The sequence below is a fragment of the Setaria viridis genome, chromosome 7 (genome assembly GCF_005286985.2).
Source record: "Setaria viridis chromosome 7, Setaria_viridis_v4.0, whole genome shotgun sequence".
Taxonomy (NCBI): Eukaryota; Viridiplantae; Streptophyta; class Magnoliopsida; order Poales; family Poaceae; genus Setaria; species Setaria viridis.
The window spans coordinates 4,662,643-4,677,664 of NC_048269.2; the positions used below are offsets into that span (position 1 = coordinate 4,662,643).

The following is a 15,022-nucleotide window of genomic DNA, read 5'->3' on the forward strand; positions in this document are numbered from 1 at the left end:
TCATAAAGGGATGATGATGAAGATTATAAAAATTAGTTTGTTCATCACACACTAGGAGCGTGCATTGACTTACACTCAATTCATTCGGACCTGGTCAACGCAAACGATGATAAATTGAGGGAAGGAGTTAGGGGTAAAAGTGACTTTTCGTATTAGTCTCATGCTAATATGAAGCCTCACATCAGCACAAGGACGAATTTAACCTAAAAATAAAAAGTTGAGGGACTAGATTGACTGATCTAAAAGTTTGAGAATGACTTAACCCTTGGAGCAAAGATGAGGGACTAAAATGACTATTTTGCCTAATTTGTTTGGCAATCCTAGGCTTTGTTGAAACTTGGCGTTGGACTTGTAGTGGTCAGAAAATCTGAAAACTTGAAATTCAAATTCTGACGAAAATTGCCATGATATGACTATTTTGCCTAATTTGTTTGGCAATCCTAGGCTTTGTTGAAACTTGGCGTTGGACTTGTAGTGGTGTCAGAAAATCTGAAAACTTGAAATTCAAATTCTGACGAAAATTGCCATGATGTTCGTTGAAATTAAAACGTCTCAGTGGAACTCTCACTATGAGATACAGGTACCCTCAAGCTCAAGGTAATTGCTACAGTGGAAACAACCGAAATCCCAAAAAAAAACAGTTTAACTCAGTGAAAAAATGTTGAGATTTGACTATTAATTCAGTTAAAATTGTCATGATGCTCGGAATTTGAGACTTGAGAGCATAAGAATGGTCCTTGAAAGACTGAATCAAATGTTCAAAACCACAAGTACACAAACTTCTCTCTTGTTCTTGAAGCACAAAGCTACTAAGTTGTAAATTAAAGAAGAGAAACGCGGAGAGCCGGAGACAATACCATCTAATAACCTGCTAAGTGTGACCTGTTACAGTCAAGAGTGATCAGTAAATTTGAAAGAGGAACATATTAGTGGCATGCTCTTCCTTCGGTAGCTGCAGTTTCTAGACCTGTTGCGAATTTTACAGCAGGTGATTTGACAATGACCAATCAGATCAGAAGAAACGAATGTGGTAGAAAGATCTGAAGCCTTGAGTATCCAATCAAACCAATTCAACGCAGATCCTCCCCTCCAAAACACGTTTGCTCACGTCTGGAGACATCCCTTGCTTTCTCCACGCATCCACTCCATTCGATTCTTCTTTTCCCTCCCTTTTCTCCCTCCCTTTCCTACAAAACCAGAGTTCCCCTGCTTCTCCATCCTGCTTTAAAGTCCAAACCAGAGCAGAGCTCCCCTGTTTCTTGGCTTGGCCAACTGCTTCATCTTCGGTGGTTCTGTTTCCACAGAGCGATCAGTTCAGCAGCAATGTCAGAGGCAGCGCCCATGGTGGACTCAGAGTACATGGCGGAGATCGAGAAGGCACGGCGGGACCTCCGTGCCCTCATCGCCAGCAAGAATTGCGCACCCATCATGCTCCGCCTAGCGTACGTCCTCAGCCTCATGTCCCCCATGTGTGGTCTAATTTGCAAACATTTCCTTGCGGAACAACCAATGGCGATCGGTCTTGCAGATGGCATGACGCCGGCACTTACGACGCCAAGACCAAGACTGGAGGCCCCAACGGCTCCATTAGGTTCCAGCAGGAGTACAGCCACGGCGCAAATGCAGGGATCAAGATTGCCATTGACCTTTTAGGTCAGTACTTCTTCCATCAGATACATCTTGCTCCTCTCTGTAGTCCCAAGTGAATATATTTGGAGTAGCCTCCTGGTGCTTTTGAAACGCCTATCATCAAATGGATGAAGTCTTAACACCCTAGTCCTGCTTCCTCCTGCGCAGAGCCAATAAAACAGAAGCACCCCAAGATCACATATGCAGACCTGTATCAGGTAACACAACTACATCCGCACAGATTATTACTCAATGATATCATACCATATCTAATACTGTTTTGCTGACCAGCTCGCTGGAGTTGTTGCCGTCGAAGTTACTGGTGGACCAACCATCGATTTCGTTCCTGGCAGGAAGGTGAGTCAGTACACGAGATTACCACACTTTATCAGCGAAACGAAAGGAGTATATCATGTCAAAGTTTCTTACTACCTTTCCATGTTTGACCAGGATTCTTCAGTTTGTCCAGAGGAAGGACGCTTGCCGGATGCAAAGCAAGGTAGCTTCCCAACACATCACTGGCACTATCTAGTACAGTGCTGTTCAATGATTTTCAATATGATCTTTCAACATATGTTTGCTCTTTCCGAACGAAACAAGGGCTACAACCTCGCAATTGGAAATTTGCAACGCAAAAGAATCCTGCTGATCTACTGTAAATAAGAGGTTGCTTCCAACAAAATTACTGATAATGTTTATTTTTCTTTTTCTTGAACTTTGTATTGGTGCTAAGGTGCTTCGCACATTCGAGACGTCTTCTACCGGATGGGCTTGTCTGACAAGGACATAGTGGCACTTTCTGGTGGCCATACTCTGGTATATAACATAATAATACTGTTTTCATGTACATGTATATAGCAAGCACGTTTGTTTTGAGTATTGAAAGGTTAAAAAGGATTAACATGCTCTGAATTAGAGTATCATAGTTGATTCTTATTTTATTTGAAATGTGCATCCCGATGATACAATTTTCAGGGCAGGGCACATCCAGAGAGGTCAGGATTTGATGGAGCATGGACTAAAGATCCACTGAAATTTGACAATTCCTATTTCGTGTAAGCCTTGCCTAAATATCACTTGTTCAACAAATAGGAGCAGGATTGTATTACCTTTTTCTTTTAAGATTGTGCAGTAATGTCACACTGTTTTCGTCGCTTTGTATGATACAGTGAACTGCTGAAAGGTGACTCTGAAGGGCTCTTGAAGCTCCCTACTGACAAGGCTCTTGTGGAAGATCCTGAATTCCGGTGCTATGTTGAAAAATATGCCAAGGTTCATACAATTCAGTTCCCATCTTCCATTCATGCTCCAACGGCTCCTGAAACAGTAGTAGTTGTTTTCTCATAAGCTCGAATTGTTTAGCCAAAGCATCTATCAGGTTGATAGTGATACTTTTTGCATTTTATTTACTTTTGATTTTCTGCCCATGGAGTGACAAAATTCCTGCAATCTTAAACTTCAATACTAAAAATACTTGACATTAATCCTTGTTAGTTCACTGAACATTTTTTTCAATCTTCACTCGCAGGATGAAGAGGCCTTCTTTAGGGACTACGCAGAATCACACAAGAAGCTCTCCGAGATGTGCTTCACGCCCCCTCGCTCTGCTTTCTCGTGCAAATCCGGAAATAAACAGAAGTCCTTGCTGGTACAAGCTGCAGCTGGGGTTGCAGTTGCTGCTGCAGTTGTCGCATGGGCATACCTCTGCGAATCCAACAAGAAGATTGGCTAACTTCTGCTCATCGTACAGCAGCACTGGTGGAAGAATTGAAACTAAAGTACTCAAAACATTTCGAGGCCATGCACTTGTATTGCATCTAGTTGTGCTACCATGCATGTTATGGTGTGAGCCGTGAATGAAATAAAGGTAATTATGGAAAAGAGAACAACATACCAAATTAATTATTGGTATAATACTGATTTATTTGTTTCTCTGTGTAATTACTTGAATCTTGAGCCAAAATCCACCATTGGTTGAGTGGCATGTAGCTCATGGTGCACCTCTTTCTTGATAAAAAGCATGACCAAGTGATATGCTGACGCAGTGCTCACTGCTCAGGCAGTTCAGCCAGTAGTAAGGCAAGAAAAATGGTTGGTGTTGCACTGAAATCCTCTGCTGAGAATGGCCTTGAACAAGGCAAGGTCTTTCTTGCTCATACATCCAAATTGAACAGCAGCAGGAATTATCAGTGCATCTAAAAAAAAAATTCTTGATGGCTGCATGGCAAAATGGTAGGATACACACCAATTGTCAGTCTGGTCGGTGGTGATGGAATTGTAGTAGTTTGGGGTTTCATGTGCACCCTGTTTTGGCGAGAAATATAGTTTATTAAACATTGTTCATCGAGAACATGTGTATATATAAAGAGACCCTTGTTGTAATTAATGATGGTGTTCAACCCCCAAATTGTGATCCTAATAACATATCATAAAACAGATACATCAATGCATGAACTATATACAGCCAGAACACATTAATAAGTAAATACAGAAATTTTGAACCAAGTCCAACCAGCATATCATATAAAAAATAAAGACTTCAGTCTTCAGATATCTGAACCAAGTCCAACCAGCATAACCTGCGACAGGGTAAAACCAAGTCTTCAGATATCTGAATTGCAAGGAAAAGTCAGTGGCTCTGTCTCACGAATTTCTCACCATTTGGATTATTCATGTTCCATTCCCCTTCATTTTCTTGATCTTAACCTGTCAAATAGATGCCTGCATGGTGAATATGCTAAAATAAGTTGAAAAAAAAATGTGGGGCATGATATATGCCAGATTGCCAACCATGCTCACATTTGCAAATAACCATACAAACCTTCTCTAACTTAGCAACATACAGTTCAAGGTCACTTTTTTGTATTACAAATAACCAAACAGATTTTAGACCAAGAACTTGTATGTTAGTTCATATAGAATGGGCCTTACTTTGTTGAACTCATCGCAATTCAAATAGAAATTACAATGGATTGTGGAAATGGATTGTGGCACCATACCAGTTTCACCACTCTCTTTGCTGGTTGCAATCCAGATATGACCAGGAACTTCCCTAACAACCTGCAAATAACTCACAGTTAGTGAAAGAAACTGCACATAAAGTATTTTGGGGAATATAAAAAAGAATCAGGGGAGTATGTGTATAATGTATTTACCATACGTTAGTACAGTTTGAGCTTTTCAACTTTCAATTTCTTGCAATGTTCCTTCAACTCCTTACTGCAATTGTAGACTTCTAGTTGTTCAAGTGAAGTGGGGAGACCCTCTTTAGGCAGTGACTGAATGCCAGGACATGTGTCGATCAGTAGCACCTTAAGGGAAAAAAAGGCGATAAAACCCTGCAGGCAGGGATTGCAGACTCTGGCAGCCCCTAAAATAGAGATTTTGGATGTTGGTGAGGAGCTGAAGTGCCAGCTCTTGTTCTTCTGTGAAGATCTGCATCCGGTTGTCAAATTGAAAGCATAAGGTGTGGAGGGTGGCAGAGAGATGCTCGCAAATGGGATATACCAGAAGTTCAGAAATGTTATCTATTCTAAGCTCCTCCAATTGAATTGAACCTGTCACCTTTGTCCTTGCTACTGCTGAGATCAGATTAGCTGTTACTGAGGAGAATCAATCGTGATGGTTGACAAACACAAGTTTAGTGAGGCATTGAGCGAGGAGAGGATCAAACCCATCAATGTTCAGATTATTACAGTCAACTATTTCTAGATGGGTAAGACATCTGAGATTTGACAGTAAATACATTGCCTTCAAGCTCGATACTTATCTAATAATAAGCTTTCTGAGGAATGTAGGGAAAGGCCTGTGGACAATCGCTTCTTCCATGGACCACCATGACAATAACTCGTCACATCCCTGTATTTGTAATGACTGGAGGGATGTGAGGTGCCCTATTCCTCCATCCTCTGGATGCAGAAACAGTTTCTTACAGTTGCAGATCTCTAACTTGAGCAGTGAGATGGAAAGATGGGAAGGGAATGAAAGCAAGCCTTCCTCAACCTCATCCTCCCTTTCCAAATCATGTGTTCTGCACAATCTTGTTATATTTGGACAATCAAATACCTCCAAATATGTAAGATCAGAGCAACATTTGAGAAGGTTTGACAATTCTTTTCCTGTGATAGCAGAGTCATAAATCATGAGAGATTTAACAGGAAGGGCAATAACTCCGCCCAGATTAGCATCACATAGCACACTGCCACAATACCTTATATCCAATTTTCTCAAGGAAGTTAGCTTCTGGAGACCTGTCAGTGACAAAAGTGAGATCTTGCAAGCATATAGCTCTTCCAGTTTATGCATATTGTGGAAAGCCAAAGCTCAGTTGTAAGCATCAATCACCAGGTCCTTCCTATGATAGGAGAAGCAGCCTTCTGTAGTTTGGACACTAACATGATCAATTGTTGAAGTATGTGGAAGGGGAGGTAGAGACAACTGTGGGCAGGCCTCTATCACAAGCTCACGCAAATTGGGAAACCAAGTTGTGTTAGAATCTTGTGGGGAGGAACCAGTGCAAACTGAGAAAGATAGTTCGGTAAGTTTTGGGCAGTTTGTAATAGCAAGCTTTCTGAGCTGATGAAACAAACGCTGAGTATCTTCTCCAACCCATTTTTCAAGTTGTGGCATATCAGTCAACTTAAGTACCGCCAACTTTTGGAAGCTTCTATCAGTAATATGTCCAAATTCAGTTCCTCCAAACTGATGCATTGAAGAAATTTTCTCCAACTTGAGTTCCATGAGATGTGACATGTGCCCAAAAGGTGGTAGAGTTGTCCACGAAACACCATGTAGATGTAGGGACTTTAACATTTTAATGGAGCTGTCAGCACGCAACCATGTTGGATATGTTGAGCCCCCATGATCTTTAATACAAAGCTCTCTAAGATTGGGATGTGGCCTAAGACTCTCAAGAACATCTGCTTCCAGAGTTGGCTTCCTGTTCCTCTGGCTATCCCAGACTAGTTTCAACTTATCTAGCTTATCTTTCAACATTAGTTTAGCTCTAGCAGCATCTCCCTTTGTTTTGACATTTTCGAGATTACATATGCTGAGTGACCCTCCGAGTTCTTTCAATTCTTCCAACTCACGTAGTTCAAATCCAATGTCATGTTTCCTAACTTGGAATTTTCTCAACTCTTGTAAAAACTTCATTTTTCCAACCCCAGGAATTTTGCAGTGCAGTTCTTTATGAGAAAGAAGATGGCGTAAATTGACAAGACGGCTCATGCCTCTAGGTAAACTAGAATCACCATCCCACCCCTTCAGATCGAAAAACTCCAAGTCATAAAATCTTGTGATTGTGTCAGGCAAAGAAGTAACCGAACCAAATGGTAACTGGATTTTAAGATAACGAAGGTGGATGAGTTTTGAAAATCTGTGTGGTAAAAGTTTGAAGGTATTGAAACTAAGCTTAGAACATGCAGAGCTTTCAGTTCTTTAAACATGTCTTGGAAAATTTTATCAAAGCTTGCAGTATATTTTCCAATAAACAACAAAGTACGTAAATTTCCAATATCTAGTGTTTGTTTAAGTTTGTCTGTTTCCTTTCTAATGTTTTCATAAAACTCTGATCCCTCACTGTAGGTGGTGCTATCTTGTGCAATGAATGATATATGGCAGATTGATGATTGGGCGCTTTCATATCTAATATTGGAGCAATCTATTCTCATGCAATCATATGATGAAATGCATTGTGCTAATTCGTGGAACAAATCATGCACAACATAGTAGGAATATGTTTCTTTGTTTACTTTACTGAAGATGCCAGTGTTCACTAATGTGTTAAGATATTGCAGCCCTACTTGTTCGATGCTAGTGTTTTGACCACTTAAATCAATAATTCCCAGTGCCTTCCACATATTAATCAATTCTAGACCATCAAACTCATAATCCTCAAGGAAAAGAGCACATAATTGAAAACATTTTTTCAGATGAAAAGGAAGATAGTGATAGCTTATCCTCAGTGCCGGCATGATATCCTCATCGCCTTTTTGATATCCCCACTCTTTTCTTTCAAGAACTCTCATCCAGTGCTCCCGTGTGAAATCTTTCTTCAATAATCGACCAACAGTTCTGGCTGCAAGAGGAGAGAATTTCAGTTTCTCTACAATTTTTCTTCCAATATCAAGTAAATCCTCGTCCTTCTCTGTTCTGTAGTCATCAAATGTGCATGCAAGAAAGAACTTCCATAACTCTTTAGGCTCCAAACCTTCCAGAATTATTGGATTTGTAGTTTCCACCAATTCTGCTATATTGTGAAATCTTGTTGTGACCATAATCATGTTGCCATCTACTTCCGCCTTTGTGAGTGGAGCTAATAGTGTTCTCCATTCAATCTCACTTTTGCAAGTCCACATATCATCCGATGCCTAAAAACCTTTTTGCCTTCAATCCTCTTTCAATTAATTTTTGAAGTTGATCCAAATTTGTCAGTTCACGTGCTCCACTGCTGCCTTCATTTTCAGTGCACCTGAAAATTTCATTAGTGAGCCTGTGCACACTAAAATTAAGTCACACACAAATCCAAATTATGATGGAGAATTGTTCCTGTATTCTTGGGTCATTGCACAAATGCTGAGTCAAAGTTGTCTTTCCAATGCCAGGAGGACCGACAACAGGAAGAATTGACAGTCTTTTAAGGTGATATTGACCAGCTGTCATGTCATCAACCAGTTTATCAAACAAGGTTTCTCTTCCAAACAGTGTGACTTCTGTACACATTGAGGTCGTAACAGGTCATTGCGAAGCAACTGCCATGTCCTGCGGAAGGCTGGAAATGTTCAGTTTCAACAGATCTGAGACCTGACCACAGAGATCTTGCATGTTCTCTATCAGTAACTTGATTCTCTTGGACATGTTCACTCTATTGAAAAGTGGCCTAGGTGGACCAGTAATAGTGTTGACATCATCACCACCACTGTCATCACCACTACCATGTTCAGATCCATGAGAAGACAAGCAGCATGAGAGCCATTTACGCATAAAATGGCGACCAACATGGCGTGCATGAAAGGTAAAACCATCAAGGACAACATGCACATCTGCAGCAGCCTCATGGGTGTTATCAAGCTTGTCCTGGGTGAGGTAATAGTCCAACTCATCCAGTATATCCTCTGCCTGATCAGCTGTGTTGCATAACTGGTGCAACAGCACCAGTAAGCCCTGGTTATCGCTCACATCTCTCTTCTGGGCTTCATGCAGAATGCCATGTGTGTACCACAGCTTTCTTTTGATAGCTTCCATATTGCCATTGAGCCCCGAGCTTGCGACCCACGCTTCCACTAACTTGCTGGAAGCTTGTTTAGCACCTTCCCGAGGAACCAGTTTGCTGTACCAAGAGCAAGCTCCATTTTGCTCAATGGAGGCAGTGCAGTGGTATCCTTTTGGCTTTGGGGGTTGTTTAATTTGCTTATGCAGTCAGAGCCTCAGAAGACCTGCTAAATTGCAGGAATTGACGATTAAAACTGCAAACTTCAAAAAACATGATGCAGTTGGAGATAAATGAAATGAAGAGTATGTTAACTGTGCCCAATAAGCAGATTCTAAGATATCTACTCAGATATTTAGCACTAATTAACTGTGATACGTAAGCAAATTCTGTGCAGTAAAGACTTCAATAAACATGATTGTGCTTTATGTTCTGAAATCCAGTTTATGTGACCTTGATAAGTGATTCTGCATATTTGAAGACAATAGTTCATCAAAATCATTGGACAATTTTAACAGTCTAGTCAAAATGAGTACCATGCTGGCATGCAACATAAAGTGGAGCACTTCTAGTGCACCTAGCTTCATAAACCATGATCTTTTTGCTCTAAATTTCTACCCCAATTAGTGTGTACTCAGTACTAACTGGAAAATCAAACCAAAGAAAGGAGTGAGATAACCAAAATGTTCTAGTTAATCTGAAAACGGAAGACTTCCAATAATAAATAGATGAATCCCCAATTCCAACCCAAGGTTGTGGATGGTATTGAACAAGGATGAGAGGAAAAGGAGCTCAGCTCAATCTTAACCGAAGGCTATGAAAATAGTTTTATGCAACATTCAACATGGCTTTTAATCAAGAGATCTACAAGATGAAACCATCAAGTCCTGCTCATTAATCATTATAGACTGTAACTGCAGCAGCACATACCTTCAGAAAACAATCCCCAGTGCTCAGAGATCCTAGGAGAATATTTCCATCCCTCTTGTTCATGCCAGTGAGCAGTGACAGAAGGATCTGCATGGGCAAGAGAAGAGGATGTACTGGTGGTGGCTGAGCTTGTTGAGATCTGAATGGAAGGGTGATGCACTGAGGGAATTGATCTATTGCAGGACAAGTTAGGCTGTTGATGCCACGAAAAATGGGATCTTCAGAAAGAAGGAGACGAACTTCGTGGAAAAAGAAATTTATAATGTGCTGGGACTGGTGGTAATCATCAATGGTGTCATCAATCGTGGAAAAAGAAAACTATTTGACTTTACCTTCCTTTATTTTGCTGGCTGTGCACTCACCTAGCGATAGCGTTATCTACAGACTGCATAAAGAAGAATTGATTCCAAATCAAAGCTCCACGCTCTCCCACTATTATATAATAAAGTATTCATCAATCATGCTTTATATGAAAGAAGAAAAGCCAGGCTAATGGGACCATCATTAGCTTTCCTGCCTACTACCAGAATGTAGTTTCTGAAAGTCATTCAGAAAAAAAATATAACATGTTTCCCAGCCTGTAGTTTTATGAACATCAATCACTTGCCTGTCACTTTTGAGTGAAAACTGCAAACACTTACGATGTACAACTACTGTTCCTTTCTCCATAATCTTGGCTACAGTGATCATAGAATCCCCAATTTTCAAATTCATGGCAGAATCGACCAAAAGAGAAGGTATGATAAAATGCATACAACCTAACAAGAATGAAATCTAAGGAAATCCTCAGTGACCGGCACAGCGCGGCAGAAATCTAAGGACATGAAAAAGGATTTTCATCACCATTAAGAGATAAGGTTCAATGGGTAATCATAGAAATGCGCCACCGCGTAGATCGCACGGGCACAGGCCGCCCTAGAACCTGAAGGGCGACGCGCATGGGCGGGGAAGGTGGTTGCGGCGGTCATGCTAGCCGACGGGGGCGACGAGGCGGAGGCCGGCGTTCGTGACCAAGGAGGGAGGTGGATGAGGTAAGTGGGCCATCAAGACCTGGATTGGGCACAGGAGTTTTCACGCTTTTTGCAGTTTGACGGTCTTGCTTGTGTGAGCTTTGTGGGTTGGGCTTCCTGGTGGTAGACCCACCTTAAGAAAGCCCATTTCTTACTATCTAAAAAAAAGAAAGCCCATTTCTTGTTGCAATTATCAGGAGGACTTCTAACTCTAATACCCACCATGCTAACGCTAAGGTGACATTTGTGCAGATTAAGTAACCTTCAACTTATTACTTGCACAGCTGAAAGGCTTCCTACAAACTGCAATGGAAGTTATGGTAAGGAACTAAAAATGTGCCGGATGGTTCAAATGCAGTAAGCATTGGGTTTTAAAGGAAATCTTAACTAGACACTTTTATTTAATCCTGATGGTCTTTGCAGCAAAAATAAATAATCTAGCTAAATAGGATAAAAGAACAAATCATACAGAAATTTTGTTGAAACCAAATCTCTAAATTACGGCCCAAAATAAACCAGAGGCCGACAGGTTAGCCCAGGATACGGCCCAAACAGGAGAGGGTAGGTGTATGGGCTCGGTCCAGAATAAAAGCGTGCGCAGGCCCAAAATGGAATTGGAGTATAGGAAGTAAAGGAAGAAATACATCTTGTAGAATATTGCTTAAAATAATTACATTCCTTTCACAAACATATCTATACTCTAAAAAGTGAGAGAATTGATGTCAATTCCCACCAAGAGTTATACCTACGTACCTCTCGAGGAGGACTCACTGTTCAGGTATTCCCCTGTAGAAGATTACGACGAGGGGGTTCATTTCGTCGTAATCCTGCCGTTCTAAGGCCTTGTTTGGCATGGCTCCAACTCCGGGTGGAGCTGCTCCACTCCAGAACTCTACATGAAGCCAGCTTCGCTCCAAAACTTCAGAACAAAAATGGGGTGTTTGGCTAGATAGGTGCTCTCAGCTCAAAAAAAGATCGATTTCAGTGTGGATTGCCATTGTTGCCCCCCAATTAAGGCCCCACTTGTCATCCTCTCTATCCCATCTTCTTCTTCCCCTTTTTCCACTGCACTGTGCCGCACACGGGAGACCTGTTGGAGGTATGCCCTAGAGGCAATCATAGAGATGATGATATTCCATTTGTATCCATGATTTGTATATTGTGTTCATTGAATATCCATTAAAGGCTACTTGAATTGATTTGCAATTATGTGAATTGTATGTGAAACTCTTTACTTGTATGGTTATTCTAAAGTTGTCCCTAGTCGGAGTTCATGTGAGGACACACATGAATATTAGACTAGCACATGTATTAGTTGATGACTATGTTTCACAAGTCATGGACATGGAGATGTTGAACTAATAATGTGGACACATGTGGAGACATGTGTTAGGACTGACCCAACACGAGAAGTAGTTCTCTCTTTAAACAACATATACGCTTTGTCCTTAGACCTGAGATTGTCGCATGTATTCTAGATGTGGATCGACCTACTTAGGGGCTATCAAACGCTACGCCGTAACAGGGTAGTTATAAAGGTAGCTTTCGGGTTTGTCAAGAAGCATGCTATGAGACATGGTCAATCAAGATGGGATTTGCCCCTCTCTGATTGAGAGTGATATCTCTGGGCCCCTCGAGTGATCGGATCCGAAAATGCATGGCCATGCTACGTACGGTTAAGAGTTAACCTACAAAGGGATTCCGAATCACAGGATCGAGAAAGAGCGGTCGGCTTGAAGCTAGACCAAATATCGTGAGGCAAAGGGAATAGCATGTATATTATGTTGTGATGGTTCGTCTGATATGATCTTCGTGTGCGTGTAGGAGTTGGCACGTCTTGCTAGAGGCCGCTACCGACTATTGGGCCGAGTAGGAGTACTCGGGCCATGTCTATACGTAACCGAACCCATAGGGTCACACACTTAAGGGGCTGGAAGCCCAATTCGGATCTGATCCGAGTTGGATTAGGTTTAGGAGTACTAATGGGCCTCGGATCCAGAGGCCCATCAGGAACCTCTATAAATAGAGGGGAGGGGGCGCCCTAGGGTTTACACCTTTTGGCGAAACACACCTGCCGCGCCTCCCACGCCCTCGCCTGTTGCAACTCGCGGATCTAGCAGTCCGGCTTGCGACGCTTCCTCCCTGCACGTGTGGATACCTTGGAGGTGTTGCGCCTGCAGCACTTGGACGAGCCATCGACGAGCCGCCGACGAGCCACGACGAGCCGACGACGAGCCGCGGTACCGGAGGCGATCTTGCTGTGCACGTGGACGAGCTGCTGAGGAGCTGCTGGACGTGATCGACTACATACGACTACGTTGATCGACTACGTACGACTACGTGATCGTCTTCACTGCATCGACGCATATCTACATCTTCCGCACCAGTAGTGCGTCGAGTGGTAATCCCGTGATCCTTATACGGCAGTTCTTCCTGGTTATACGCGGTAGAAATTTTGATTTGCGCTAGTGTAGCCTACCTCGTATCCCAACAAGACCCTCCACGGGTGGCGGGGTGGGCTGGGCGGCAGGCGGCGGGGTGGACGACGACGGGGGCGGTGACGGGCGGTGGGGCTGGGCGGCGGGCGGCGGGGTGGGCGGCGACGGGGGCGGGGTTGGACGGCGGACGGCGGGCGGCGGGACGGGCGGCGGGGCGGCGACGGGCGGCGGGGCCGGCTGGCCACAGGGGCGACGACAGGCGGGGCTCTGGCGGCAAGTGGGGCTCGGGAGAATAGAAGGGAGAATAGAATGAAATGTTTTTTTGTGTAACCAGTGGCATTGGTGGGTAATTACCCACCAACTCCACGAGGAGGTTCAAAAGAGAGGTTTCTGGAGCAGCAAAAGAGGTGCTCCAAAATCCACCTCCATTTGCACTACAGCTCCATGGAGTTGGCAACTCCATGGAGTTTTGGAGTTGGGGTGTATGGCTGAATTTTTTTATGTAGTTGCTGGAGTTTAGGAGTGGGGCCGTGCCAAACAGGACCTAAATCCCGCCCGCGCTCATTTTTTTGACACCGCGCCTTTTTTTTTTGTTTTTCTACCCGCCAGCAACCGTGTGGTGGTGTTGTATGAAAACTAATAATTACCACCAATAACCGCATGATTTTTCAATCATTTATTTCCCTTCATCAAATACGCACTTTTCAATTTCCCCTGATCAACGCGAGTTTCCTTTTTTATCATCGTTGTAGCTATATAAATCTATACTGACATGGCCGCGCGTCCAAGAAGCGAGATCAACGTATTGTTTTGGCTCCACGGCTTCTTAGCGGCACACCAGGTCGTCAGGTCTACATTACTAGGCCGTGAGACGTAGGTGAGTATATGAAACATGGTTTGTCTAATCCACGCATGCTTCACATGGTTTCTCTAACCCACGTTGTCATCACAGATTTGTTGCAATGAGCGAACGAATTCCGTTCCAGGATATTATGAACACCACATCTCGTCGTGCACCTCGCAGTAGTAAGAGGCGATTTGACGATTCCAACAATAATGATTTAACATGAAGCTTGTTTACGTTTCTCTTTATGTTTCTGTGATTGAGCTTGTTTGTTTTGTTTAAGATCTTGTTTGTTTTATTTAAGATCTTGTTTGTTTCATTTAAGATGCAAGCAGTGACGGAACATAAACGGCAAAACGATGTGAGAGCTATGCAAATTTGCCATCTGAGGTGAGAGCTGACATGAATGCAAAGCGGAGGCAAGATTATGCACGTGAAAAAGTTGAGAAACTGGCAGCAGCTGTAAATACTCGTGGAGATCTTCCACATCAGGGTTCTCATCAGGGCAGTCTGCAGCAATCTTAGTGATTACACCAGAAGCTGGTTTGACAAAACAAACATGGAATTCAGGTATAAAAATAGCGAGAGTATAATTTCTTAAATCTTGGAATTTTATAATTGCAGGTTGTCGTACTGTTTCCGGATTAGTAAACCCAACTCCTTCTAGAGCCGCACAATCGTTGATCAATCAATCAATTGTTTCCTTTCAGAGCCCCTCAATCGCTGCTGTTTCCAGATTGGCAAACCTAACTCCTGATCTAGGTTGTGTGCCAACTTCTGATCCAGGTTCTGTATTTTCAAGACTTTTTATGTATTGTTTTTTGTATTAATTCCATTCTCCTTTGTAAATTATTTGTCTATCTGTAGTCGTAATGCTTACCAGAACACCGTTCTCAGGTTATTTTTTTCCGATGCGTTTTTTTTTCAAACACCTAGGTACACTTTGTTTAATCGCGTATAA

General features: G+C 42.5%; 2 protein-coding genes across 14 annotated transcripts; one reads left to right on the plus strand and one right to left on the minus strand.

The window, feature by feature from the left end:
* Window positions 1-716: 716 nt before the first annotated feature.
* Window positions 717-10,829, minus strand: LOC117863383 (putative disease resistance protein RGA1). 13 transcript variants are annotated; one of them, XM_072295446.1, is made up of 11 exons: window positions 9,770-10,829; window positions 4,785-9,065; window positions 4,629-4,689; window positions 4,288-4,335; window positions 4,142-4,208; window positions 3,524-4,044; window positions 3,040-3,333; window positions 2,739-2,947; window positions 2,062-2,271; window positions 1,894-1,975; window positions 717-1,789 (listed from the first exon to the last, which is right to left on the minus strand). In XM_072295446.1, exon 2 carries the CDS (start codon window positions 7,986-7,988, stop codon window positions 6,894-6,896), a length of 1,095 nt encoding a protein of 364 aa, XP_072151547.1. In that variant the 5' UTR covers window positions 7,989-9,065; window positions 9,770-10,829; the 3' UTR covers window positions 717-1,789; window positions 1,894-1,975; window positions 2,062-2,271; window positions 2,739-2,947; window positions 3,040-3,333; window positions 3,524-4,044; window positions 4,142-4,208; window positions 4,288-4,335; window positions 4,629-4,689; window positions 4,785-6,893. The 13 variants fall into 13 exon arrangements, with proteins under 13 accessions (XP_072151547.1, XP_072151545.1, XP_034602945.1 ...); XM_072295444.1 differs by having other exon boundaries at window positions 4,288-4,350; XM_034747054.2 differs by having other exon boundaries at window positions 3,524-3,777; window positions 3,875-4,208; window positions 4,288-4,350.
* LOC117863384 (probable L-ascorbate peroxidase 3, peroxisomal) lies at window positions 1,307-3,570 on the plus strand. The gene is made up of 9 exons (XM_034747069.2): window positions 1,307-1,442; window positions 1,529-1,653; window positions 1,798-1,847; window positions 1,921-1,986; window positions 2,080-2,128; window positions 2,363-2,445; window positions 2,605-2,684; window positions 2,799-2,901; window positions 3,158-3,570. Exons 1-9 carry the CDS (start codon window positions 1,324-1,326, stop codon window positions 3,359-3,361), a joined length of 879 nt encoding a protein of 292 aa, XP_034602960.1. The 5' UTR covers window positions 1,307-1,323; the 3' UTR covers window positions 3,362-3,570.
* Window positions 10,830-15,022: the final 4,193 nt, after the last annotated feature.

What these genes read in the sequence shown, in the direction of transcription:
- LOC117863383 (XM_072295447.1), bottom strand. Translation starts at nt 7,988, where the DNA reads ATGTGGACTTGCAAAAGTGAGATTGAATGGAGAACACTATTAGCTCCA.
- LOC117863384 (XM_034747069.2), top strand. Translation starts at nt 1,324, where the DNA reads ATGTCAGAGGCAGCGCCCATGGTGGACTCAGAGTACATGGCGGAGATC. An exon ending in TTTGACAATTCCTATTTCGT is followed by an intron (nt 2,685 to 2,798) that starts GTAAGCCTTGCC and finishes TGTATGATACAG; the next exon opens with TGAACTGCTGAAAGGTGACT. An exon ending in ATGTTGAAAAATATGCCAAG is followed by an intron (nt 2,902 to 3,157) that starts GTTCATACAATT and finishes CTTCACTCGCAG; the next exon opens with GATGAAGAGGCCTTCTTTAG.